We start from the raw sequence: 25,822 nt of genomic DNA, 5'->3' as shown, positions 1-25,822 counted from the left end.
TGAACTTCAATTTAACCCCTTAGCTTGAGAAGGATAACACGTGAATTGTATGTGTAAAGTATTTAAAGGAAAAGAATATCAACATTGAAAGTGAAACAAAGATAAATCATTTGATTGACTGATTCGATCCACAAAAATTCATATACAGGTAAAAAGGATGATAACCATTTATTTTTCATCTACAATATGAAATTCAATAGACCGTCCTAGAATAATCCAACAGCAGGAGTTTGCTTAATCTATTCATATCTATATTTTTGTTTGCATCGCTTATATGGTCATCGCATGACTTTAAAGGTCAACTCGATAATTAATTAGATGGCGTGTGAACTACGAAACGAAGCTACCTATTTTCATGCTCATGCCCTGTTTATTATTTATTTTAGATTTTTAATACTTTGGATAAATGTTTAACATTGTTATAAATAAAATATGAGAATTTGATCAAAATCGGTGAACACTGAATTTGACAGCTAGTATTTTTTAGTAACATAATTGGTAAAATTATTATAAAGAATAAGTGTATTTTTTTTATAAATAATCTATGTGAATAATACACCAATATACATATGAAACTTTGAATACAAAATTGAAAAAAAAAGAATAAAATAATTCAATACACCTTATCGCTATTTGTCCGCCATTACTGGACATCACAAAGGTTCTCGTAAAATTTGACGTCATAATACAAAATAGCTGACGCAAGAGAAAATTTATTGTTGTATGACGTCAATAGTTCAAGCGGGACAGATTCTCGGGTCAGGCGGGAATAGCGATAAGTTATGTGTCGCTGTATCGGTTAAAATAGGGTAATATGAAAAACTCGTGCATTCTTGATATCAATACATGGAATGTTCATTGTTATCAAATCATGATAATAATCAACTAATAAAGATTTACTAATTAGGTAAAAGCAGGAAAAGGAGAACAGAGTAATTAGATAATAATAATAAGATAATTTGCAATATTAAAATAAAAAAAATGAGTGTAATTAATATAAACAAACGTATGACTATCATAAGACACCTCTCGTGTAGTCATAAGTTAACTTTAGGATCAACTTAATAAAGAGATGTCCTAATTAAGGACCACTTTGTGAACCCACTTAGAACTACTATATGTCGTAAGACCATCCTAAGACAGCTTCCGACGTGAAACTGGTCCCAGGATAAAAATTATTTACACCTGTCGTACGTTTTGTCTACAAAAGACTCATTATCCAAAAGTTAAAAAAAGCCCAATAAAGTACGATGTTAAAGATGTTGATGACCCAATATTCCGAATAGATAAACCAACTTTAGCTAGGTAATCTATACCTTGGGGTAGAAAATCCGTGTTCCAATCGTAATCACAATCCTGTCCTCTCTACCCATTATGTGACCTACCGAATGAGACATATCATCGTGTTTGTTCTAACACACGATAGGTGCCACGTATGAAGCAGGGACTGTTTACCATTCCGTTGCACCTGGTCAGAGTACACAGTTAATATAGTCCTTAGTGTGGAAAGTGTGTTACTTGCCAACTTTTTTTTTATACCCCTTCCAAATTTATTTCTCCTTGTTTTATGCCTCATATAGCAAGAAGGGGGTTGAAATGACACTGTAAAAACATTTGGGTCATAAATATTAATGTAAAGTAGTGATTAGGTCCAGCTGAAAAAGGTAAAACATTAGCACTTCGGAAGCTGTCAAAAGATTTCAAGACCCCCTTAACATAAAAATCGTCCATATTTTGAGTTAGAGCTGATGAAGTTTTCTATAATTTTGATATAATTTTTCCCAAAAGTAGTACAACACACTGTAAAAATATCATTGAGAAAGCGCAGGTGAGATTTTTTTAATTTTCATTTATTGCCCGTCTAAAAGAAATGCACTACGAAATAACTGTGTACTCGGACCACCTGAAATCATTCTCGGTTTCTGTTCGGGTTACAGTTGCGCAGTCTTAGTTTTCTGTGTTATGGTTTGTTTACTATTGTTTGTATTTTTCCTTATTTTTTTTTTTGACATGGCGTTGTCAGTTTATTTATTTTTGACTTATCGGTTTGAATGTCTGATTTGGTATCTTCCTCCTCTCTTTCAAATTTGATTCTGATTTCAATACAAATTGTAGATCTTCGCATATTCATGTTCGCAAACATTTAGAAATTATAGTATTTATATGCTAGTTGTTAGATTATACATAAAATTAAGGCAATCTAAAAGCGGTTTATATTCATTTGTCTCTTACAGAAAACCATGTAAAAGTGTCCGGAAGTGAATTTCATGGAATCTCTAGAAATTTAGTACAACCAACACCTAGACCGTGCAACTTAATATATTATACTAAAAATAATATCTGTCAATCTTTCACAAGATTCCGTTTCTTAAACCAGGAAATGATGAGACGGACGAACAAAGATGGACGTGGAATATTTAAATTGAAAAAAAAAGAATAAAATAATTCAATACACCTTATCGCTATTTGTCCGCCATTACTGGACATCACAAAGGTTCTCGTAAAATTTGACGTCATAATACAAAATAGCTGACGCAAGAGAAAATTTATTGTTGTATGACGTCAATAGTTCAAGCGGGACAGATTCTCGGGTCAGGCGGGAATAGCGATAAGTTATGTGTCGCTGTATCGGTTAAAATAGGGTAATATGAAAAACTCGTGCATTCTTGATATCAATACATCGAATGTTCATTGTTATCAAATCATGATAATAATCAACTAATAAAGATTTACTAATTAGGTAAAAGCAGGAAAAGGAGAACAGAGTAATTAGATAATAATAATAAGATAATTTGCAATATTAAATTTAAAAAAATGAGTGTAATTAATATAAACAAACGTATGACTATCATAAGACACCTCTCGTGTAGTCATAAGTTAACTTTAGGATCAACTTAATAAAGAGATGTCCTAATTAAGGACCACTTTGTGAACCCACTTAGAACTACTATATGTCGTAAGACCATCCTAAGACAGCTTCCGACGTGAAACTGGTCCCAGGATAAAAATTATTTACACCTGTCGTACGTTTTGTCTACAAAAGACTCATTATCCAAAAGTTAAAAAAAGCCCAATAAAGTACGATGTTAAAGATGTTGATGACCCAATATTCCGAATAGATAGAATGAAATTCAAAACAGTGTGGCTGTGGCCATTGATTGACAAATTGAATTCATCCATTGACTGGGACAATTTACGTGAACGTGTATCTGTAACGACCACTGTTCACGACGTACCTACGATAGACATTTAAACTGTGGGGTCACCAAAGGTTTCTTAACGCCTTTAATTATAAAACAATTCGAAAAATTAATCAGGAATAACCTTTATGTTTTGATTTATACAATTGATATAAATCAAAACATCGTGTCATTCCTGATTAATTTTTCGAATTACTTTATAAAGGTGTTGAGGACCTTTGGTGACCCCATAGTTTAGGTGTCTTTAAAAAGTTCATAGTGAGCAGTGGTCGTTACATACAAACGTTCACCTAAATTGTCCCAGTCAATGGATGAATTTAATGTGTCAATCAATGGCCACAGCCAAACTGTTTTGAATTTCATTCTAAACCAACTTTAGCTAGGTAATCTATACCTTGGGGTAGAAAATCCGTGTTCCAATCGTAATCACAATCCTGTCCTCTCTACCCATTATGTGACCTACCGAATGAGACATATCATCGTGTTTGTTCTAACACACGATAGGTGCCACGTATGAAGCAGGGACTGTTTACCATTCCGTTGCACCTGGTCCGAGTACACAGTTAATATAGTCCTTAGTGTGGAAAGTGTGTTACTTGCCAACTTTTTTTTTATACCCCTTCCAAATTTATTTCTCCTTGTTTTATGCCTCATATAGCAAGAAGGGGGTTGAAATGACACTGTAAAAACATTTGGGTCATAAATATTAATGTAAAGTAGTGATTAGGTCCAGCTGAAAAAGGTAAAACATTAGCACTTCGGAAGCTGTTATTTCAGATTGAAGAGTTCCATACATTGGATATTGCTAGCATGTGAAACCAAGTGGAATATGCTTTATACGTTGATAGCAATACTTGATGAAAAGAAAGATAACTCGTACATTCTATCGTTCTTACTAAATCTAATATATTGTCATTTTAATGTATATTTGGGTTTTTCTGCATCATAGACCCCAATGGAACTTGTTTCTCTAAATTGTTTATGCAGCCCATAAACTAATTTAATTTTGTAATGAATATTCTATGTCCATACACAACAAATATACTTCGACATGTATTAGTAAATGAAATTGACAAAACAGCAATTTTTTAAATTAAACTGAGATGTGGTATACATGCAAGTGAGACATCTCTCCAACGGAGACCAAATGACATAGAAGTTTTAAAACAGCTATACGGCCTTCAAAAATTAGCCAAACCCATACCGCATAGTCAGTTTTGAAACACAACGAAATGACAAATGTAAAACCAGGCGCCATAAACACGGACCAGACATAGCAAGGTACTTATCAATTTCTATAACAACAAAACAAAGACACTAAGAACATAGTGCTCGAAGTTAATGACAGCTAGTTCAAAGCCAATAACAACTAAAAAAAAATTCACGTATCTAAGACAAAGAATAAATAACTTAGATATTGCTAGTATGTGAAATGGGGTGAAATATGCTATTATACTTTCATAAAAAAATACTTGGTGAAAAGAAAGAGAACTCTGACATTCCTTATGAAACACATGTCGTTCTAGCTTACTATAACTACTGTACAGTCATTATAATGCATATTTTTAAAAGAACACGTAAACAACTATACGCGTAAACGTATTAATCGGCACATAGTAAGAGAAAAACACGACCTTGACGAAAAGTTCACCCGAATCGTATCTAAATTTTCTCCAATCACTCAATTAATTTGATAAAATCTTCCATATTTGGTAAAATCTCTTTGACTATTAATAAATGTGATAAATGTATACACCATTGACTTTTGGCCGACTAAAAAAGACGTTTCCCCGAGATTCAGCAAAAACCAAAGAATTATATATAGTAATCCAGCAAATTATGGAACTTTAAACTTAATAAAATAAGGAAATTGAAAAGAAAGTAAATAAATAATAGAAATTTCCCTTACAAAACTTGTGACCAAAATCAGTATTTATAAAGATTCAAAAATATAAACCGTATCTTTACAGGATGTCAACGTTTTAGTGAATACAATCGACCGTTTAGTGCCAAAAGTATTTGTCACCTGCAGTTTTTTGCTATATATTTCATATAAAAACACATGTTCTTCTCATATATGTTATGATGGTATGATACTTAACCCTCACGGGAAGGATTGTGCCTGATATTCATATGATGAAGACATAATCTTTCAATCAGTTTTTGAAGTCTGGAGCTGGCATGTCAGTTAACAGTCTAATGTTATTTATGTATTATTGTCATTTTGTTTATTTTCTTTGGTTACATCTTCTGACATCAGACTCAGACTTCTCTTGAACTGAATTTTAATGTGCGTATTGTTATGCGTTTACTTTTCTGCATTGGCTAGAGGTATAGGGGGAAGGTTGAGATCTCAGAAACATGTTTAACCCCGACGTATTTTTGCGCCTGTCCCAAGTCAGGAGCCTCTGGCCTTTTTTAGTCTTGTATTATTTTTAATTTTAGTTTCTTGTGTACAATTTGGAGTTTAGTATGGCGTTCATTATCACTGAACTAGTATATATATTTGTTTAGGGGCCAGCTGAAGGACGCCTCCGGGTGCGGGAATTTCTCGCTGCATTGAAGACCTGTTGGTGACCTTCTGCTGTTGTCTTCTCTATGGTCGGGTTGTTGTCTCTTTGAAACATTCCCCATTTCCATTCTCAATTTTACATTTTTCCAAAAAAATATTTTGAGGGCATTTAAGGTTGGATTTTTATCAACAAGGCCTTAAAAGACGTAGAATTGTCTAAAGTATGTTTGTTTATTTGGTAATAGTTTTGTCTACAGGTGTTTTTGTTTTCTCTTGATGTGAACACATACAATAAATTTTTATAATTTAATTTGGTTGAATATATAAGGAATTTCTGAACAAAACTGAATAATATTTGGGTTTATCTTGTGAAAAAATGAAAATGATCAACACCAAAAATATAAAGAAATAAACCTGCGACAATTCTGCTTCTGTTGGTACACAAGTTGCTTAAAATCAAACCAAAAATGACCCCAAAATAATATTTTTTAGAAAAAAATGTAGTTCTATATACAATAGCGAAAAATCTCAAGTGACGAATACTTATGGCCACAAGAAGTGTGCATGTTAGTATAATCCCGTGAAATTGTGGATTACATACTGCTTTCAGTAAAGTCTAAACGATATAGCGTTTTCAATATAAAATTCAGATTTATTTAGACATTTTACAGTCTGAAATACAGGCTAAGAACGCGTAAACAACAGTTGATAAGATCAATCCTTCATTCATTTAAAGTTAATCAGTTCTTTATAAAATATATATTATATACTATTGTCCAATCTTATATAATAATGCGGTGTCCTTATAGCCTCAAACTTTGTAAAATAATGTAGCGATACATGACCCTTTCAATGAACTTAGCCTAGGCTTAATTAAAAAGATTGTCTTGAAATCACACTTTTAAGGAAATCGGATTAAAAATGATTATAGGAATTTAAAGATAAAAACACTTAAATTAAACAAACGTACAATTTAAAACCAAAATTATGTTAATATTTGATCACTTTTTAAAATTCTTTATAGAAACAGTTACTTATAGTTGATTTCCAGTATAGATTCCCTTCAGGTTCCTCTTCATCAGCGTCACTTTCCCCTGATTATATTTGCGTCGGATTTTTATTTGTCTTGGTTGAAAAAAAAAACTTGGTTTTTATGTTTCATACCACGCCGTTTTCACACAAAAGAGCTGGCCCAATGTTGTTATGTAAATATAGCCTGGGGTCCTGGCTAATCTTGTCAGTATACGCGCAGCTAGATTGGGCCGGATCCCAGGCTAATGTAAATATTACACTCGTTCCCTGTTATTTTTATTTCCACTCTTTAGCTGGGTAGTAAGATACCAGTTACCCGAAGGCCGGTAATCACGTGTATTTACACACATGTTTATCGTTACACAACTTTATTGTGAACAACTTAAAAATTATCTTGCTTGACTGGTGAAAAGGTAGGTTCTTTATTTTATTTTTTACAAAATGATGAATTGGATGCGGGTAAAGGATTACTTGTTGCATCTGTAGTTTAATATATTTTCAGCTATCTATTTTGAGTATAATCATGATAATAAATTGATGATCATCATGATATGTTTACGTTGAAGAATTCGATGAAGGGAGGGGCGAGTTCATATACCCAGTGGTGAGGGATCATTCTCTCATGGGAAACTAGCACTTTAGGTTCCGCTTTGTCAATCCCTTGTTTAAAACTTTCTCTTGTAATGTTTTGTTGACCATTTAATTGTTACTGATGTGTCTTTACATTGTATTTTTTAATTTATTATTTACCCTTTGGTGATGTCTGTCTGATTTTAAGATAAAGTTATAGGTGTGAAATGTGTCAAACTGTCATATTCAATACCCGTAACTAAAATCATGAGAGACCAGTAAACCTGAACAAACAAAAAAACAAAAAACTTTCTATGTTATCTATATAGATGCTTGTCAAAATGATATAATGTTGTTTTTTAAGATTCGATAGATGAAACATAAAGATATTAAAGAAGATATACATACTATAATGTATAAGCTCATTTGTTGTTTCATTTTGTGACATTTGAGTGATCATGTATGGTATCTAAAGTTGTTGTCGTTCTAGGTGGTACTTAAACAATGTTAAAATAGGAAATTTTATGCTTTTATAGTCTTAGACAATATTTATGCGGTATATTGATTTAATCACATTTGTTTTCGGTAAACATATCAGAACATAATAGACCCCAATAAATTTAACTGTTCTCAGTGATAATAAGCATTTAATTGTAGGTGTTGATACATGCACAACGTATTTAAGTGGCAGAGGTCAATAAACTCATCAGGATCAAACTTGTGTAGATTCGGTTACGTCAGATGCGAGTTTTGTGACGAAAAGACTCATCAGTGACGCTCGAATCAAAAAATTTACAAGGCAACTAAAGTACGAAGTTCGAGAGCATTGAGGACTCAATGTTAGCAATAAATGTTTATGATAAAATAAGTAAACATTGATCTTAGTTTAAGTTACATCCATAAAATTGAGAATGGAAATGGGGAATGTGTCAAAGAGACAACAACCCGACCAAATAAAAAACAACAGCAGAGGGTCACCAACAGGTCTTCAATGTAGCGAGAAATTCCCGCACTCGGAGGCGTCCTACATGTACATATTTTCTATGCAATACATATCTTGTATCTGGTTGTAGCAATACGTATATATCTTAGATACCAAGGGTACGTACGAATACTATATTACATATTTATATTTAAGATTATATTTACTATCGGACCGTTTTTATACTATTATTGAATAGCAAATATTTAGTCAAAACACGTAGATAAGAAATAAATTATCTACTGTAACCGTTATTGGTTCTTAAAAATATACAGGGTGTATCACGAGGGGTGTATAGTGCTTTTAATGTTTGAACTCGATAAAGAAAGCTTTAAATCAAAAGTTTACAAGATGTACCGAATGTAATACCAGATACCGTAATCCATATATTTCATAAACAGAAAATCCTAAACCTTCAGACGATAGATTTGGGGTCTCATGACTAAAACGCTTAACCCCATTTTAATCGCAAAGATGTGACCGGAAAATTAAACACAAATCGGATGTCAAAGTGTCAATCAATTTAAGAGTAAAAGCGTGTTGCAATTTACATCCTTACTTTGCTGAAACATTAAAAATCATGTATACCTAACAGTATTAAAGTCACGTCAAATGTGTTAAAGTTTTAGTTATTTATAATTATCCGAGCCGAGAGATCAAACATACCCGCAAAAGTATACCACATGATACCTGTCTAGTCGAAAACGAACTGACAATAACATTATATACAAACGAAAAACGACTAACATTAGAAAAGGCAAATTAGCGAGAGTCCAAAATCGAGATAAGATGTATTTTGTTTAAATGATTTATAAATGCTAACAACATCAAGGAACGTTCAAGACTTTACTGATCTTCACTGGCGGAAATAAGTCACAATGAAGTATTTATTTCATGTTTTTGGCATAGATCAATTAAAACAGTGATGCATAGATAACGTCATAGGCGTTTCAGTTAAACCACTATGAATACACTTGTTACATCCCGTACAGAAAATAAAATATTGATTGACTAAATCAATAATGCATTAATTATTCAAATTAGAGTCTTATATGATATGTTTCTCCAATCCGACAGTACCACACATACCAAAAAGTGACTTACGTTTGGTTTCGGCTGGATGTATAAATACGCAGGCACGTCCGACCGAAATGGAGACGTAAAACCCGAAGCCTCGTGTAGGGAGATTGCGGCCGAGGATTGCAATGCTGTGTACGTTAAAGAATCCTTGCAAGAAATTATTTATCTGAACATGTTTTAAGCAAAACTAATTCATGTCCCTACAGTGACATTTTACTGAAACATCTTTTTGACCCCCTTCTCACTTTAAGAGTGCAAACTCAACAGATATTGAATTGAAGACATTATTTCGGGGCAAAAATCTCATATATCTCAAAATTTCGCGAAAAATTGTACTTGTCTATGGAACGTTGGTGGTGTGACGTCGTAGATACGATTCAGGTGTCTTGTGAAGGAATAAGTTCTATTGCTTTATGCAAACTTCAAAACGACGCAAAAAGAAGAATTTCATGTGAGACTTCTGCTTATGAATTGTTTATCCTTTGAAGAAAACGTAAGTGTAAAAATGTCAATATAGGTGCAATTCGGGAACCCGCACGATAGCTCAGTCATGCCGAAGCGCTATGCCTACTACTGATTGATGAATGGATAAAATATAGATATAAGTGAGACGAAGTTGATACAGCGGGTTTTTTTTTAATTTTAGTCAGTCTTTTGACCCTTTTAATCCTTATATATTTTTGTCAAATCGAAGAACACATGGTAAATAAGATAAAACCGTATTAGTCTGACAGACAGCAAGAAGTTCAATACGAAAATAATAAATCTGATAGAACAATTGTAAAAAAAAACCTGGAGTTCTATAAGGATCCATTTGAGGTCGTCTTTTATATTCTACATATATAAATGACTGATGGCTTCATTCTCAAAGTTTAAATGTTGATGTACATAATATCCTAATGATTCGGAACTTATAATTTTGATTGGAAAATAATAAGATATTAAAAACACACTACACAATCATGCTGTTAAAAAATAATAAGAAAAACAGTATGAACATAAATGCACACGGTTAAAATAAAAAAGTCTATGAAACAATTTTCGAAACTAAAATTTACAAAACCTCAAGAATTGATCATTACCACAAATAAAACTTGTAATGCAAATGCTTTTATTTGAAATTAATCGGAATTGACATACTTATGAAGAACAAGAAGTTTTTTCTCAAAAAATTACAATTTTTGTAAAAACTTCTAGAATATTTGCCTATTCACATTAGGCAACTCTTTTAAGGCCTGCTTTTTCATTATTATTTTACCATTGATTCATAGAATATTGTAGTACAGTTTTTTTGTTTTTTTGTTTGTTTGTTTGTTTTTGTTGGGGGGGGGGGGGGGGGGGGGTAGTTCAGGCGTACCCTAAACTAACCTTTGTAACACCTTTGTGTCATTCGAAGATTAGCTGCTGCAGAAAACAAACATTTATTTTTATTTATTACTCTCTCGTCTATGTTTTGTTTTATACTATATTTTAGAAAGACGATCATGATTATCTTCGACGCTGATGAAAACAACTTGGCAATATGTGCCATAATAACTGTCGCGATGCAGTTCATATTCTTTTTGGTTGCATGCACATGTAAATTTGACAAAGTTACAGATTTTGCTGGTGGAACAAATTTTGTAGTTTTAGCGGTGTTTACGTTCTGCCTAGCAATGGTAAGCTGACATTGCTACTATTTATCATCATGTTTCAATTACTTTCATATGTCATCCAAGTTCAGTCTTTATTGAATACTTAGTCAGTGATACATGGCATGTAGACCACTGAGACACACTTTTGTTTGAATGTTGTGATAGACTTCCTTAAATCCATGTGTACAAAAGTTTCAATTTCCTTCTAAAGCGAGTCCAAATGACATTCATTTCTTGACTTTTCTGGCAGTTCCATGTAAATTCAGCCCCAGTCACACTGTCACGTTTCAAGAGCTACGTTTACTACGTTTTGAAAGCGTAGCGAAACGGGAGTATACGTAACGAAGCGTATCGAAACGAAGTAGAAACGTAAAAAACGTAGTGGTTCTTTGTTCAAACTGGACCTGCCCGGTATGTTTTGAAATTCCACCACAAACGTAGCGAAAATTGAAACGAAGTATAAACCTAGATAATACATATCAAAGCTTAACGAAACGTAAGAAAACGTGCTTACTACGTATCGAAACGTATCAATGCGCGGTGGAAACGTGGATTTTCACGTACTTTTACAGAGCAAAAGGTGGTAAGAACGTAGCACAAACCTAGTAAAACATAGCTTTCAAAATAAAGGGACATTTTTATTCAAAATGTAGTTGAAACGTAGCATTTTAAAACGTAGTTAAACGTGACAGTGTGACTGGGGCTTAAAGTATGACTTTTATCACAACATTGGCACCAGGGTTACAGAAGCAATATTTTATTGTAATCGTAAACTATTTTGAATTTTTTCTCAATAGAATCGTAAATATTCATGTAAATAAATGTGTAGCTTTATTTGCAGACATGGAATTGGCGTCAAATTGTGCTGACGGCTTTTATAGTAATTTGGGGTTTACGATTGTCTGGATATCTACTATACAGAATCATAAAAATTGGAGAAGATAAAAGATTTGATGACAAAAGAGAAAACTGTCTGGCTTTTGCAGGATTTTGGACATTTCAGGTAGTATTCGATCCATGAACATTTGTATTTGTTCAGGTGCACCCTATTACTGGTTATCTTAACTGCAGATGTAAGCAGTAACATATACCAAACTCGGCTGTACACAATAGCAAATCGGATTCAATTGAATTTCAGACAAAAACCTGCTGTTCCCAATATCAAAAACAAGTGTATTTTATTGCAATAAAAACACATAATATTGTATCTGCCGTGGTAAAAGCCGTATTAGAAAGTCTGTTTGATTCAAGTTAGATATTGACAGTCACATTTGCACCTAAAAAGTGTAATAGAATGTTAAAAGAACCTTTATAATTTCCTTTTATTTATTTGGACGAATGGTATATAACGAACGATCAATGAACAGAGAAATATAAACTCTGGTTTTAACAATATATGGACCATACTGTTAAACACCCGTCTGTCTGTCCATCACATGAAACCTCCGTTACACATTCCTCAAAAACCATAATTCAGAGCTACTTCAAATTTGAGATCCGGCTTTATGTTAGCATGCGTTTTCATATTCATCTCTTTTCATATGCCTGTCGCATGCATATAAAAGTATTAAAATTATATACCTGACAATATTTGCTAAGTAATACACAACACACAAAATGTACCGTTTGAATAAAATTGAGAAAGGAAATGGGGTATCTGCCAAAGAGACAACAACCCGACCACAGAACAGACAACAACAGAAGTTCACCAATGGGTCTTCAATGCAGCGGGAAATTCCCGCATCCGGAGGCATCCTTCAGCTGGCCCCTAAACAAATATATATACTAGTTCAGTGATAATGGACGTCATATTTAACTCCAAATTATACACAAGAAACTAAAAGTAAAAATAATACAAGACTAGCAAAGGCCAGAGGCTCCTGACTTGGGACAGGCGCAAAAATGCGGCGGGGTTAAACATGTTTATGAGATCCCAACCCTCCCCCTATACCTGTAGCCAATGTAGAAAAGTAAACGCATAACAATACGCACATTAAAAGTAATTAGAGAATTAATAATACTGAATATATTTTAGGCTGTTAGGGTGTTTACAATTAGTTTACCACTTTTATCTTTGTAAAATAAACTCTGAACAAAAAAAAATACTGTATAAAGAATTAATGATTCTCAATATCTTCCAGGCAGTTTGGGTGTTCACAGTAAGTTTACCAGTTATCTTTGTAAATGCACCAGCTAGTGCTAAAAAGTTAAATCCAGAAGATAATTGGACACCACAAGATATAGTTGGAGCTATCTTCTTTATTGTAGGATTGTTATGTGAAGCTTTTGCTGATATACAGAAGTTTAACTTTCGTAACAATCCTATCAATAAAGGAAAATGGTGCGATATTGGTAAATATATTATAAATAGATGAGGAAATGCTAAAATGTAACATGTACATGATGTAGAAATTATTGAAAGATAACTGATATTAAAAAAAAAACCACCAATTTACATTAGATTTTGTACGACAGTTATCAACATGAATTTACAAATTTTTATGGCATAATAACTCATTGAGTAAACTGAATAGTTTCATATATTAGTTTACAGTTAAATGGCAACGTTTCTTTAGTGCTTAGTGTGACGTGTTTATACCAAAGGTTTACAATCCATGGCGCTCCTCTCTTGTCCAACTTGTCCTTTAATCATATATGTTCAAGTCAGACTTCGACAACAGGTTTTATATTGTCATCATCCTGACTTAATGTTTTTGTTATTTGATGATTGTATGTTAATAGTAGATGTTTGAAATTTCGTTCTAACTAAACTTTTGCCATCTAAGAGCTTAACGTAATATACCTGTCTATTTCTGTAGACGGCTGTTTATTGTTCACCTATTTATTGTTTTTGTCATTCGATAGAAATGTATCCAAAAACTTAATCATATTCAAACAAGGTTCTTTAAGAAGAAAGAAATAAAGCAAGCATGTTCTCCTGTACAAATTATGTCAAATCATTAAATAATCATAGAGTGTTATACCTATCATCAGCGTATCGAGATCGAATTGAGATATAAAAAAAATATTTTCCTCGTTTGTGACTATCTACGAATGGAATATATGATCAGACTTGCACCTGTCTCCAGTGAGACGATGTGCACCACTAGAACAGAAACAGCTTTCCTTTCCATAGATATTTGGTTTACCGCCGTTTGTTTTGTGTGTTTTTCCATTCTCAATTTTGTTTCTTATTGCCAAATAATTTTCTTTGAATTCTTTACTTCAGATTCCTATTTGATTTCCAATCAGTATCTTCTTATCACTCGAGGAGATTAATTTGTTCAGTACCTTGTGGACTGCTGTTAGTCTTTTCGTTTGGCCATGGTGTTGTTTGTCTATATATGCCTCAATAATTTTCTAACTCTATGATAAATCATTGTCATGAGATAAAATAATAGAAGAATTTCGACAACTATTCATTTTTATAGTAAACTGTATGTCTATATTTAAGTTTGCTTATTTTAATTAAAAATTCATACTCTCCATATAAGGTCTACAATGGGCTGTTCAAATGTTTTATTCCCAGATGTTTATTCCCCTGCAGAATGGTTCACAGTAGTGATTTTTAATCCCAACATATTTATAACTGCCGAGTGTAAATTTCTATATACATTGTATATTTTTATTTTTCTGATTGCAATCTCTTCCGAAAGTAGGACAAATAGAATATGACAGACTCTTCTAATGTCTTTCGTATCAGACATGCAACTCTAAACTGACTATAGGACTTTAATAGCTGGCTGTTCGGTGTGAGCCATCTTTGAAGGCCGTACTTTAACCTATAACTTTAAACTTTTTATAAATTGTGATTTGGATGTAGAGTTGTCTCCATTCTCAATTTTATCATTGACACTCATACAACATCTATTTATTTGTATAAAGTTAATTCTGCAATTGCTGTGCACAATCAAAGTCTTTAAATTAAATATTATTTCCATTTTATGTTGATTGTTTATGTGGTGTATGGTACGTTCAGTTGCCTTAAGTTTAGCTTTAATTTCAGGTTTGTGGAAATTCAGCAGACATCCTAACTATTTTGGAGAAATAGTAATCTGGTGGGGAGTATTTATCATCAGTACAAGTATACTGACCTACGGTCAGTGGGCTGCCATACTTAGTCCACTTTTCACAATGACCATACTGTTATTCCTTAGTGGAATACCTCTTTTGGAAAAGAAATCAGATGAACGCTATAGAAAGTAAGTAAAGAATTTCCAGTTAATTATTTCAGAAACACATTTTAAACACTAAGAAATTATAATCTTTGTTTTAAAAGTATGTAAATCGTGTCGTTGTATGAAACAATATAAATTAAAGAGATTTGTATCATTGCCAATAAGCAATACGACATATACCGTTTACATTGGAATTCATGACCCAATTTAACTTTACAATGTGATTCATATGCTCCATTTGTGCTTGCTGTCGAGTACATTGAACATGAATTGGGTTTGTTTCGAGATGATATTCCACTATGAATTGTAACACATTTATACAGGAGAAAAGGCCATAATAGAACATATGTATTTGTCACTCCAAGCATACTATATTATAAATCATTGGAATAAAATTTGGCTTCTGAAGTAAACAGATTTTATTTTCTTGTTTTTATTTAATTTTTAATGAAGTATTGCACTTATAACGTTTTGATCTTATTCTTTGTATGCCGACACATGATTGCATCATATCTTTATCATGTAAATTGTATCTTTCTTTTACTGAAAAAAATATTTTTTCTTAATTTCAGGAATGAGTTATATATTGACTACAAGAACCGAACAAGTGCTTTAGTTCCGTTACCTCAGTCATGTTATGGAGCGTGTCCACATTTCCTAAAATGTCTTTGTTGTTGTGAGTTTCCGTTATACGACCACATGAATGAAGAAAATGAGAAAATTGAAATCAAATCTGATAACGCAGAACCAGATGCCATTGAAATCAGGACTTGATAATGGCCAAAACTTCGTTTATTGCGCCAGTAACTTCATGGATTCAGTGTCGAAACATGCCCAAGGACACATGTTCCTATCTTGGAGACCATATGCGAACAACGATGATTTATTAGCTACATTTTTTCATGAAAAGTTTGTAGCGCCATTTTGATGTTCACAGTTCTTAGAACAAGTTGAGAGTTATCATTAAATATTTGTAAATTCGTCAGTTCTTAGAACAAGTTTAATGTTATAATTAAATATTTGTAAATTCGTTATTTAAGCATATTAACTTTTTTCTTTGCATCAGTATACGTACATACATTGTATATTAGTATATCTCAAATGTAAAGCTTATCAGAAGCTTGGTTTCAAGGTTGTGACTAGTTCAACGCTAGATGATGTTGATTTGTTAAGAGAGGTTATTTCATGCGTTGAAATCTCCATTCATTATCTTTTCTTAAATAACTTTTCTTCAAGACCAGTGTTGTCTGTTGTTTTTCGGTTATTTCTGTTGATTGTGCTAACATATGACTAAAGTATTCTTATATAATAAGATGAAATGTAAGCACATGGTTTCCTTTTATGATGAGTTACCCAATGCATCTTAACATTTGGCTTATCATTGTAATGAAATATGGAGACCCCAGTAAAGGAGAGATATCATTACATATAATTGCAAATAAAGTAAAAACAGTACTAAGATGCAATGAAGTAAAATGAAACTGTCTTTCTCATTACACAAATAAGGAACAGTATACTACATTACTGCGACAGTAGTATACCAATGGTCAAGTCTCTTTAATTGTTTAAGTAGAGACACTGATATCGGATGAACTCCACCAGGAGCAAGTTCGGGTGCCTCGGTAGGGTAAACTTCTATATTGCTATGCATTTATCAACCTCCATTCTCGAATTCGAACTCACTCAAAGTTTTGTAATTGATAAAATTACAAATTAAACGTCTACAATGGAATTTAAAGATATAAGACTGCAAAACATATAGCTTGTTAGTTACAACAACGATGCAACGTTTTAATCAACCTATTTCGGAGTGTGACCATAAAACATGTATAGTGTCGAATCCAATCATTCCTCCACATATCTCCTGTTTAAGTAGTTTTTGTGAGAGGAGAACCTCCCCTCGTCGTGAGCGCATCGTATTATTTAATATTTATTCTTATAAACTCCATATAACGACGAGCATATTTCTGCTGAGAGATGGAAAGTTAAAGTCATCAAGTTTGTCATGGATTTTAGTTTGAAGTCGTCTATATGTGTTTATATTTTGAAAAAATTAAAATATGAAGCATATATTCTACGGTAGTATAATTAACAGCAAGTTCACATGGATATATAAGATGTAAGCACCTATTGAAATGTGAATTATTGATTATTAACAGGACATCATTGAAATATCTGAAGAGAAATTAATTAACTTTGTAAGATATAAAAAAGAAGATGTGGTATGATTGCCAATGAGACAACTATCCACAAAAGACCAAAATTACACAGACATTAACAACTATAGGTCACCGTACGGCCTTCAACAATGAGCAAAGCCCATACCGCATAGTCAGCTATAATAGGCCCCGATAAGACAATGTAAAATAATTCAAACGAGAAAACTAACGGCCTTATTTATGTTAAAAAAACAAATATGTAACACATAAACAAACGACAACCACTGAATTGCAGGCTCCTGACTTGGGACAGGCACATACATAAATAATGTGGCGGGGTTAAACATGTTAGCGGGATTCCAACCCTCGCCCTAACCTGGGACAGTGGTATAACAGTACAACATAAGAACGAACTATAAAAATCAGTTGAAAAAGGCTTAACTCATCAGATGGACAAAAATACAAGTGATACAAGTGGACGTGGCCGGGTACTTATACATCCCGACACCAAAAGACACAATGGACAGATCTGATAGTACTCGCAGTTATCTGACAGCTAGTTCAAAGCCACTAACAACTAATAAAAAAATCATGCATCTAAGACTAAACTATCAATCCGTACACATCCAACATCCAATGGATTTAGTGTAAAGACGTCATAAACAGCCAGAGAAAACCATGACCGTGTGCAACGAATGCCAAGTTACAGGTATCGACAGATTGTAGATCCATGAATATGTATATGTATATAACATACTAGTAATATTTAGTTAGCTTCTAATTTACTGATAACAAAATCAATATTTATACCAATAAAAACAATATTCAATGATCTTATTACAGTGTTGAATAGGTAACCTTTTAAAAAAAGTTTATTTGAAGGAGCGACAAGTTTACATGGATCATTTCTAAATTTCCGGGCACGGTAACAACATTTCCGTAAAAATGAGGATGTGCTATCCCGTTTGAAATAAGTTTTCTACAGGTACAACCAAACTTCAAAACCAAATCTTTATATCTATGGAAAAAATTAGTAAAGGTTTTAAGTAATTTATGGTAACGGTATCCCTGGTTTAATAATTTACCAGTAATACATAGGTTGCGTTCGTTAAAATCAAAAACGTCACAACAGACACGGGCATAGCGATATAAACACCGTAAGATGGTGCCAAAGGAATGTTCGTTTTCTGTATGGCTTAGAGAAGGTTGTGTATGGAATCTGCTAAAGATGCATATAAACATATTAATCAGTAGCGTTACACAAAAAGCACATTGGAACACTGACTACTGCTGTCAATCAACCAAACTAAAAAAATATGAAGTTGTTAAAAAAAATCTTTTTAATTATATTTTATTTTATTAATTGTATTCATAATAGGAACCCGTTTGCGTTTTCACAAAGAAAGATGATATGTATCTATTCTAAGTTCAATAAGGTGATAAAGTCTATATGTCAATTGACCATGTAGAATAGCAGGTCATAGCAGTGTAAAAACGTAATTTAAGTTATAAAAAACAGCCGAAAAGAGTCATATATTTTACAACAATTTAAGCTATTTGACTTATTGATAAATCTTGTCTTTATGATTGTGTTTAGCAAAGTTTCTCTCTGTTTATTATTTTTTTTCTAAAAAAAAGACAAAATCCAAAAAAGCTAGTATTTTAGAAACATTAACTCCTGTAAGGTGTCGACTAACTGTTTTGAGTAAATGACTTATTTGTAAATACTATTTTGCTCGTTATTTTTCCGTCATGTAATTTTTACCTATAATCATATAGTTTTCAAAAACTTTGAAAAATTGTCTTGTAAGGGCAATGCACCCTGTAAGAAGTCGTTTGACAATTCTGGTAGAAAAAACCTTTAAATATACTATGCTTACAATTTTTTCCACCAGGCGCGCGTTTTTTCTGACAAGAAAATACTAGTATGAAATAAAATTAAAAGATCAAATCAAAAGTATAATCATATCTTTTTTCCTTCGTATGATTTAATTAAAAGCAATTGTTGAGTCATGAATACAACTCTAACCAATGCGTAAAAAAAGAAGGTTCGTAAATTATAAAAAGGTTGGTGTTTAACTAAGATGCAGTTTCGCTTATAGCTTGTATAGCTTAAATAGATATGAACAAACCCGCGTAGCTTTTTTTAGATTTATGTCATCTCGAAAGTTTTAACTTCAAAACTAATCTAGCAGCTTAAAATTTAGAATTTTTTTAAAAGTTTTTGTAACAATAAAACTCGCATAATGTAACTCTATGTACATTATACTGATAGTAAAAAAATTAGCACATTTGGTTTAAAGCTTTCTCCATGTCTTTGTTCTTCAAGCTCGTATTCATTTATCGAAGACGAAAAAGGTGCGCCAAGCCATTTTTCTTATAACATAATAGTAGTTTCTTGTGATGCTTGTCATAGAAAAGTCCACGTGGATGTAGTATGGCATTAACCTCGTCAGTAAGTACCTTTTGGTGCTTACCATCACGGGAAATTATTATGACGACCCCGGTATCGGGTCCAGCTACAAAAATATTTCCATCATTATCTACGGCTATCGGAGCTGAATTCTTTTTTGCTTTGAGTCGGTCGTCGCTTATCGTCCATATTTGTTTTCCTGATGTATCAGAACAATACAGTTTATTGTTGTGATCAGCCGTGTAGTATATCCTCTTTTTAAATACAGCAATATTCCCGATTCCGGCTATATCGACGTGTATTTTTCGTACCACTTCTTTATCAATTCTTACTTCCTTTATTCCAACGTCATGATCTACAAAATAGAACTTTCCATCATCATAGCAGATACCACGACTGTAATTTTCAATATACTTTGTAAGTTTTGACTCAAATTGGTTGGTTTTTATGTTTATTATTCTTATCAGTCTTGGCGAAAAAGATATAGCAACCTCATCCATACCAACAGCAGTTATATAAAATGGCTTTTCAGGTAGCAGTATCTCCTTTAAATATGCTCCGCTTTCATGATGTATGACTAGTCGCTTATTACTGCTGTCAATAAATACTACATTTGTATTAGGTAAAATAGCGCAGCCGTATAATTCCATCAGATGTTTTGCTTGGTGAATGTTAAAAGTGCGTTCAATTTTTAGGACATTTTTGGTAATATCTGAACCAATCGGCCGCTCTATCTGTGCTTCATGTAATGACGAAGTAGAATATGATCTCAATTTTGACATAAATTTGATCTCTCCCAATGTATTGTCCGCCGAGGAAAAGAAGGGATTAATCTGAAAACCGATTTTATATTTCATATTACTTTCTGCCAAAAATGACTTTCGTTCTTTGAATGCATTTTCTTCAGCCATTTTCATTTCAATAAAAAATTGTTTATCTGTACCAGATCGTTTAAGGGCGAAAAGTCTTTCCTGTATTTTGCAAATTCTCAACTCCTGTTGAAATAAATCTTGTTCTGCCTGTTTCACTTTATCATTATGGGTTTTCAATTCACACAGAACACTTTCTTGTTGTATATAAATTCGTTCTATAATCATTTGAACTTCCTTTCGGATTGTTTTTTCAACTTCTTGTAAGCTTGATAAATTATGTTTCTGGATTTGTAGGCTGTCTTTTACGTTTTGCAAAAGATTTAGAATGTCCAGTTCAAGTTTGCCCATTGCTGTTGATGTTTTTACTTTTTGTGCTGCAACTGCAATTTCAAAGATTTGGTCCTTGCATTTTGAATGATCCAAACGATTACACACCATACACAATAATTTATCATGACATCGGCAAAAGAAGACAATTTCCTTCTGATGTATCTTGCACAACAGTTCATCGGATTCAGTCGATGGATTGTTTAAGAAAGTGGACTCGCTGTGGTTCCCCCTTTTCTCTGCCATTAAAAGGCGTGTATCTGAAGAAACAATTAAAATCAAAATGTAAAGATAAATGCAGAACAAAATGACGAATCACACGGTACTCAAACTTGTGAGAGGTTGAAAGGCCTTCACGTTTTCTATACACCTACAAACAACTAATAGTATTAAAACAGTCCAACAATAAAGAAAAAAAAAGGACACCGCTTCATCCTCGTATGATCTAGACGGTTGGTTCTCTGTTCGAAAACATTGACAAATACTTTCAAATCGGTATAATAGGACGCTGCTTAAACTGAATAAGAAGTTTATAATAAAAACGATACATTTGTCACGAATTAGAGGCCTAGAAGAGATAAAACGGTCACATCAGGTGATTCAGAAGGGTAAGCAGGTCTTATTTCACCTGTTATATCACGGCAAGTATAAGTTCGGTGATACATTGAATTGGGTAATAAGTGAAAAGTGGACGTGGACGTGGTAACAAAATTTTGTCGAGTTTTATCAGAAAGTTCGTGTTCAATAGTTATTAACGTTTAACCTATTTGTACGAATAACATATATGAAACAGACTCGTGTTACGTGTATAGTATATTATGAACAATTTTATAAAAATCGTATCTTACGGTACAATAATGTTTTAAATAATCATTGTTATAGAAACTTATCCGCTACGTCGCCAGGTAAACTGCATTTGCGACCGTCAAATCTACAATTGACGCTGGCAACTCTTTAACTACAGTACTGTTATTCCTTAATTGTCCGGACTTATTCATAAACTATTTGAATTAGGTTTTTTTCATTATTAATGTAATTTGCAAGCTTTTGAATTTCTTATCATATCTTACTTTTAAAATTGAAGGAAATACCCTCCAACAGGAAATTTTAGACATTTGATTTGGTAAAGCCAAAGATGTATAATTCAAATGACAGCTAAATAATAAATAAACTCATCATAGATACCAGGACTAAATTTAGTATACGCCAAGGATGTTATGAAAAGAACTATTTTCATCCTTGATGCAACACAAGTTTAAATTCGTATGCAGTCATTCAATATTTCTTTTGAATAAAAATATCTTAAATATTTTCATCATGAAAAACTCTATTTAAAGGAACACATCATCACTGATGCATTACATTTTAAAGATTGAAATCATTTATAAACAGTCAGGATAGTTGTTTAATATTTCCTATTTTTAGCATTATAAGAACAAATATTGTAACTAGCATGCATGTTTTCAATGGCATGGAATCATATAGATGTCCTCTCACTCAGATGCAATCAAGAATGAGTCGTTTGCATGTTTCTTTATAACAAAACAACTTACGAAAAACAAATATAACAAACATGAACCAACAACAACCCCTGACTGCAGCCTGCAGATTTTTGACAGGTAAAAACATAATGTGGTGGAGTTTAAGAGAGGGACGAAAGATACCAAAGGGACAATCACAATAACATGTTTGAACTCACCAACACTGCACTAACCTGGGACAATACAACATAAGAACAAATTATAAAAATCTTTTGAAAAGGACTTTTTATCATTTTTTTTTTTATTCGACATATTGCGCTAAAAAAAGGAAGTATTTAAAATATTATAATAACTGTTTATAGGAGTTTAAATTTAAAAACAAAATGTTGCACCAGTGATGATGTTTACCTATAAATAGAGGTGTTTGTGATGAAAATACTACAATTTATAACACAAATTTATAATACTGAATATCAAAATAAACACTTCTTGCGTCAATGATATTATTTATTCTTTTCAGAACATTCTTGGTTACATAGCTATCATTATATCAAACATTTTTGTATTTTCCAATTTAGCGGTCAAAAACTTCTCGGTGGAGTGCCATCTGTATTCTAGTAATAGAAAAAGCCTTTTTTCAACTGATTTGTAAAATTTGTTCTTATGTTTAACTGTTACACCAGTGCCCCAAGTTAGGAAAGGGTTAGCGCCTTCAAACATGTGCAACCGTGACAAATACTGTATATACTGTCCAAAGTCAGGATCCTATACTTCATTGGTCATGTTGGTTGTTTTTGGTTCATGTCTGTCTAATTTGTTTTATTTAAATTGTTTTGTTATAAATTCGGCCGTTTTCTTAATTGATTTTATTTTCATGTTTATTGTGGCGGGGACTTTTATAGCAGACTATCCGGTATATGTTTTTTCTCATTGTTGAAGTCTGCACGTTTGCCTTTAGTTGCTTGCTTCCACTTCATTTGAACTTTAGGTGATAGTTGTCTCATTGACAATCTTAGTCACATGTCCTTATATTTATATTGTAAAAACATTTATTTTATTCATAACAATGTTCATGTATTAGATACTTTCATTACCTAATCTAAACCAATATGTTATTGTCAATGCTGAAGGATATATAAACGTAATTTAATATTTTTCTGCATTTGGATTTAATGTTTAAATAATGATGGAGAAAAAAATTGTATAAATTTTTTTTTTAATCCATACTATCCCTAAGTTTCATAAGAAAACATGATAAATTTTCAGTAAATTACAGATATTTTTGTCTACGAAAATATTTACATGTATTTATTGGTAGAAATCTGACTTCTTTGAATCTTCTTTCAAATGACAATTTGAATCGAAACTTCGTGATTTTTGTCTTCTTATTAAAGTTTTGGTAAACTCTCTGAACCTATTTCATGAGTAAAACAACATGTTGGGCATGATCTGCTTACCCTTTGGAGCATCGGAAATCATCCCAAGTTTTTGGTGTGGTTCTTATTGCTTAGTCTAGTTTTCTATGTTGATATTTTATTTTTTTCGCCAGAAAATTGTCAGTTTATTTTTTTCTTTTTAACTTGAATGTCCATTTGATATCTTTCGCCTCTAATTAAAGCCCTGTCAACTTATTTTAACAGTGTGTTCGTAGGTTGCATTGCTACACCCCTTCCAGTGTAAGGGAATGGTTAAGCGCTCATAAACCTATTAGACCCGTCTCATCTCGTTCTGCATTTCCTTTAATAAAGTTGTTGTTTATGCTTCTTGTCTGTCTGTCACATTTGTTTTATTTTTTTATTTTTTTTATAGCAGAGACATACAATACAATTGTATTTATATATGTCTCTGTTTATAGCATAAATCTCGGCGTTGGTGTTATTTTCTGAATTACATCACAATTTATCATATACTAGTAATGCACGTTTACAGCGTTCTATAATATATAGTCGTGTTCGTATGGTGACCTGTAATTATTGATTATTGTTGGCCATCTCAACGAGATTGATTTTCTCGCTTGGGCCGGTACAGCGAAAGTGAGAAAAAACAATCGAGTTAAAATGACCAATGATAATCTGTTTATCGCTATTTTACATATGACGACGTTGTTAATTTCATTTATTTCATTGACCACAGGCATGTGCACCCTTAGTTTCAACAAATAATTATAGATTAACGTTGATCATCTCAACGAAATTGATTTTCTCGCTTGAGCCGGGACTGCGAAAGTGAGAAAAGCAATCGAGTTGAGATGACCAATGATAATCTGTTTATCGCTATATTACCTATGACTTCATTTTTCTTTTAGTTCTTATGAATAGTTATCTCATTGACTATATATTATACCACACCTCATTATCTTAATATTCATTTTGAATGATTTGATATTAATGAAAATGAATTAGGAGAGGGTTTTTTCAGCAGTATGGTCTCATATTATAATAAAGCATGATAAATGCGGAAAATATAAGTACATTTAATGAATGACATTTAAGTGTACGTTTACTTGCCTTTTAATATAGTACGCATGTACAAGCATTTAATTCGTATTCATAAGAATCATCAGTGGCATTTGTATATAAACAATTGGAAGACCAAATTAAATAGATTTTGTTAAAAACCAAATTTACACTTACATTAAACTGCCAGAACAACGTTGATATAGTCACCGTTTTTATATAATGTTCATATCTTAAAACAGGATCCTGCTACATATTAGGCGATAGCTAACCGAATTTCCAAAACTCACTTCCTTGTTCTGAATCAACGCACCCTTTAAGAAATGAGATACGAGTTCATATGATATGCACATTCAAAAATCAACATATATTTTTTTTTTGTTAAAGTGTAAACAATTTAAATATCACTCAAACAGACTTCTACTTCGTGTTATTTAAACTTATTTAAAAGGATCAGCTTGAAACGTTTGGCTTTTATTAACTTTTTAATATATTCATAAATAAAAAAATTTGGTGTAGTTGACAATAGTACTAAATATAATTATGTGGACAACAAATTATTCAATACTGACATACAGAATGTCATAAAAAAACAATGTGGTATCAAAATGCTGGACTGGTTTGATTACAATTTAATGAAAGCTAATCCAGATAAATTTCAAGCTCTGTCAATTGGCAAAAACTTGCAATCGTGACATTGTTTTTTAATCTGAAAGGAGATATGATAGAAAAATGAAAATAATGTAGTTACACTTGACTGACAATTAAATTTTGACAAATATATACGGTAACTATGATTTGTAAGATGTCCTCTCGTCAACTTGATATTCGCAAACGTATTGGTAGATATCTCAATAGACTTGGTCGTACTCATGTATACTCTTAATTTTGGCTCAGTCACCTTGCATTTTTGTATTAATAAAAAA

General features: G+C 32.4%; 2 protein-coding genes across 5 annotated transcripts; one reads left to right on the top strand and one right to left on the bottom strand.

Annotated features, from left to right (window-relative positions):
- The first annotated feature begins 7,018 nt into the window (after positions 1-7,018).
- LOC139523944 (uncharacterized) lies at positions 7,019-16,222 on the top strand. 3 transcript variants are annotated; one of them, XM_071318378.1, is made up of 6 exons: positions 7,019-7,161; positions 10,855-11,034; positions 11,852-12,013; positions 13,152-13,362; positions 15,017-15,212; positions 15,761-16,222. In XM_071318378.1, the coding sequence occupies exons 2-6, from the start codon at positions 10,861-10,863 to the stop codon at positions 15,960-15,962; spliced, it is 945 nt and encodes a 314-aa protein (XP_071174479.1). In that variant the 5' UTR covers positions 7,019-7,161; positions 10,855-10,860; the 3' UTR covers positions 15,963-16,222. The 3 variants fall into 3 exon arrangements, with proteins under 3 accessions (XP_071174479.1, XP_071174480.1, XP_071174481.1); XM_071318379.1 differs by having other exon boundaries at positions 7,022-7,157; positions 10,851-11,034; XM_071318380.1 differs by lacking the exon at positions 7,019-7,161 and adding an exon at positions 8,393-8,415 and having other exon boundaries at positions 10,851-11,034.
- Positions 16,223-18,684: 2,462 nt separating this feature from the next.
- Positions 18,685-25,314, bottom strand: LOC139523943 (uncharacterized). 2 transcript variants are annotated; one of them, XR_011664715.1, is made up of 3 exons: positions 25,074-25,272; positions 19,532-21,219; positions 18,685-19,136 (listed from the first exon to the last, which is right to left on the bottom strand). XR_011664715.1 is itself a non-coding variant. In XM_071318377.1 (2 exons), exon 2 carries the CDS (start codon positions 21,203-21,205, stop codon positions 19,688-19,690), a length of 1,518 nt encoding a protein of 505 aa, XP_071174478.1. In that variant the 5' UTR covers positions 21,206-21,219; positions 25,074-25,314; the 3' UTR covers positions 18,685-19,687. The 2 variants fall into 2 exon arrangements, 1 of the variants encoding a protein (XP_071174478.1); XM_071318377.1 differs by having other exon boundaries at positions 18,685-21,219; positions 25,074-25,314.
- Between the last annotated feature and the right edge of the window lie 508 nt (positions 25,315-25,822).

Source organism: Mytilus edulis, chromosome 5 (assembly GCF_963676685.1).
Source record: "Mytilus edulis chromosome 5, xbMytEdul2.2, whole genome shotgun sequence".
Taxonomy (NCBI): domain Eukaryota; kingdom Metazoa; phylum Mollusca; class Bivalvia; order Mytilida; family Mytilidae; genus Mytilus; species Mytilus edulis.
The sequence above is the reverse complement of the archived record's forward strand: the minus strand, read 5'-3'. Positions and strand labels throughout refer to the sequence as shown.

Bases quoted from the DNA above. Each gene is read 5' to 3' on its own strand.
- LOC139523944 (XM_071318378.1), top strand. From the start codon at position 10,861: ATGATTATCTTCGACGCTGATGAAAACAACTTGGCAATATGTGCCATA. The intron at 12,014-13,151 runs GTAGTATTCGAT...AATATCTTCCAG, and splicing joins CAGGATTTTGGACATTTCAG to GCAGTTTGGGTGTTCACAGT. The intron at 15,213-15,760 runs GTAAGTAAAGAA...TCTTAATTTCAG, and splicing joins TCAGATGAACGCTATAGAAA to GAATGAGTTATATATTGACT.
- LOC139523943 (XM_071318377.1), bottom strand. From the start codon at position 21,205: ATGGCAGAGAAAAGGGGGAACCACAGCGAGTCCACTTTCTTAAACAAT.